The sequence below is a fragment of the Trachymyrmex septentrionalis genome, unplaced genomic scaffold (genome assembly GCF_001594115.1).
Source record: "Trachymyrmex septentrionalis isolate Tsep2-gDNA-1 unplaced genomic scaffold, Tsep1.0 scaffold37, whole genome shotgun sequence".
NCBI lineage: Eukaryota > Metazoa > Arthropoda > Insecta > Hymenoptera > Formicidae > Trachymyrmex > Trachymyrmex septentrionalis.
In genome coordinates, this window is record NW_017305536.1 from 760993 (window position 1) to 762391 (window position 1399).

A 1399-nucleotide genomic window follows, 5' to 3' on the forward strand; every position below is an offset into this window, starting at 1 on the left:
ACGTGATCGGTCTCGCGATACTCGCGTCAACTTACTATTCAGGTGGCAGGCAAAGAACAATGACGCAAGAATTGAGGCTCTCGCGCAATTCCGCGACACTTTCGCGAGAACGAACGTCGAGAATCAAACCTGTTTCTAGAAGAGAAGCGGCAAATTGATTTGAAGGAAACGTATACAATAATTGATTTTAGTAATATTTGGGAATTTCTAGGAAGGTTCATTAGGAGAGATCAATAGAGGACTCTTGCATTAGAAGAGAAAATAACTCGACGAGTTGTTTATATCTAACATATAGAGGCTGCATCTGCGCGCTTTCTCTATTCGCTATTATCTCTTTCAAGATTGTCCATATATAGACAATATTAGAGACATAATATAAATAGCTAAAATAAATTAGCGCGTATATTCTCGCTGACCATTTATTTTGCTACGGTCGAAGGTAAAGTACGAGCGCTAAGAATACTCGGTGGTATCGAGAAGACGGAGTGTACTTGAATAATACGCGTTTCACACATAAGTGGTGCGCTAGGCGTGCGTGTGCGTATGCGTGCGTGTGTGTGTCGAGCGCAAAGCCGAGACTCTTTCGCAGTGACGCAGCCGGACTGGAGGACATCTTATTGGCCGGCTAACGTAAACACGCGTATATAAGCACACCCCTTGTCCCCTTACATCATAGAGTCGAGATATCTTTTCCGATCCTTCTCCCCCTTTCCCCCCTCCATCCCCCCTCCGTGCCCCGTAGTTCCAGTCCTCCCGCCCTCGCATCTAGCTTCACCCATTCACCGCCGCGCCGGTGCGCAGAGTCTCGCATCTCTTTCACCCCCCACTCCCATCGCGACCGCGCTCTTCTAACCCCCTCTTCCCCCTCTTCGCGAAGCCCGAGAACCTAGCGCGCAGCGAGGACCGCGAAGAGTATTCCACAGTGCGCGACTCAGAGTCGGCTCTCCTCCCTGTGTGCACTCTGCACAAACAACTTTGCTACACGCATGCGAGTTCCACTTTACGGCAGTGCTGCATGGAGAGAGAGAGAGAGAGAGGGGGGGGAGAGAGAGAGAGAGAGAGAGCTCATTTCGTACAATGACGATGATGACGAAGAGGATAAAAACGACGGTTATCGCGCGGCGTGTACCTCTCGATTGGCCTGACGGCTGAGGGGTGGTCCTGGTCCATCTTACTGATTTTACTGATCTTACTGATCTTACCGATCTTACGAGTCGAACCCGGACACGTCTGGACGCGCGACTTAGAAACGGGACTGGAGGGAGGAGTCTGTAAATCGCGCCCATATACAGCGCATATACAGCGCATCACGAAATATGTTAGCAAAGTTTCAAAGTCTCTCTTCTTCACAGTAGATATCTCTACCTCGAATTTACTCTTCGATAAAAATAAATGCCAA

At 49.0% G+C, this 1399-nt stretch overlaps 1 protein-coding gene across 1 annotated transcript in view; it reads right to left on the reverse strand.

Moving 5' to 3' along the window:
* LOC108750390 (protein PXR1-like) overlaps positions 1-1170 on the reverse strand; it is a 7163-nt gene extending 5993 nt beyond the window's left edge. The window contains exon 1 of the mRNA XM_018489803.1: positions 1130-1170. Coding sequence (XP_018345305.1) covers positions 1130-1170 — 41 coding nt within the window. The remainder of the gene's footprint in view (positions 1-1129) is intronic.
* Positions 1171-1399: the final 229 nt, after the last annotated feature.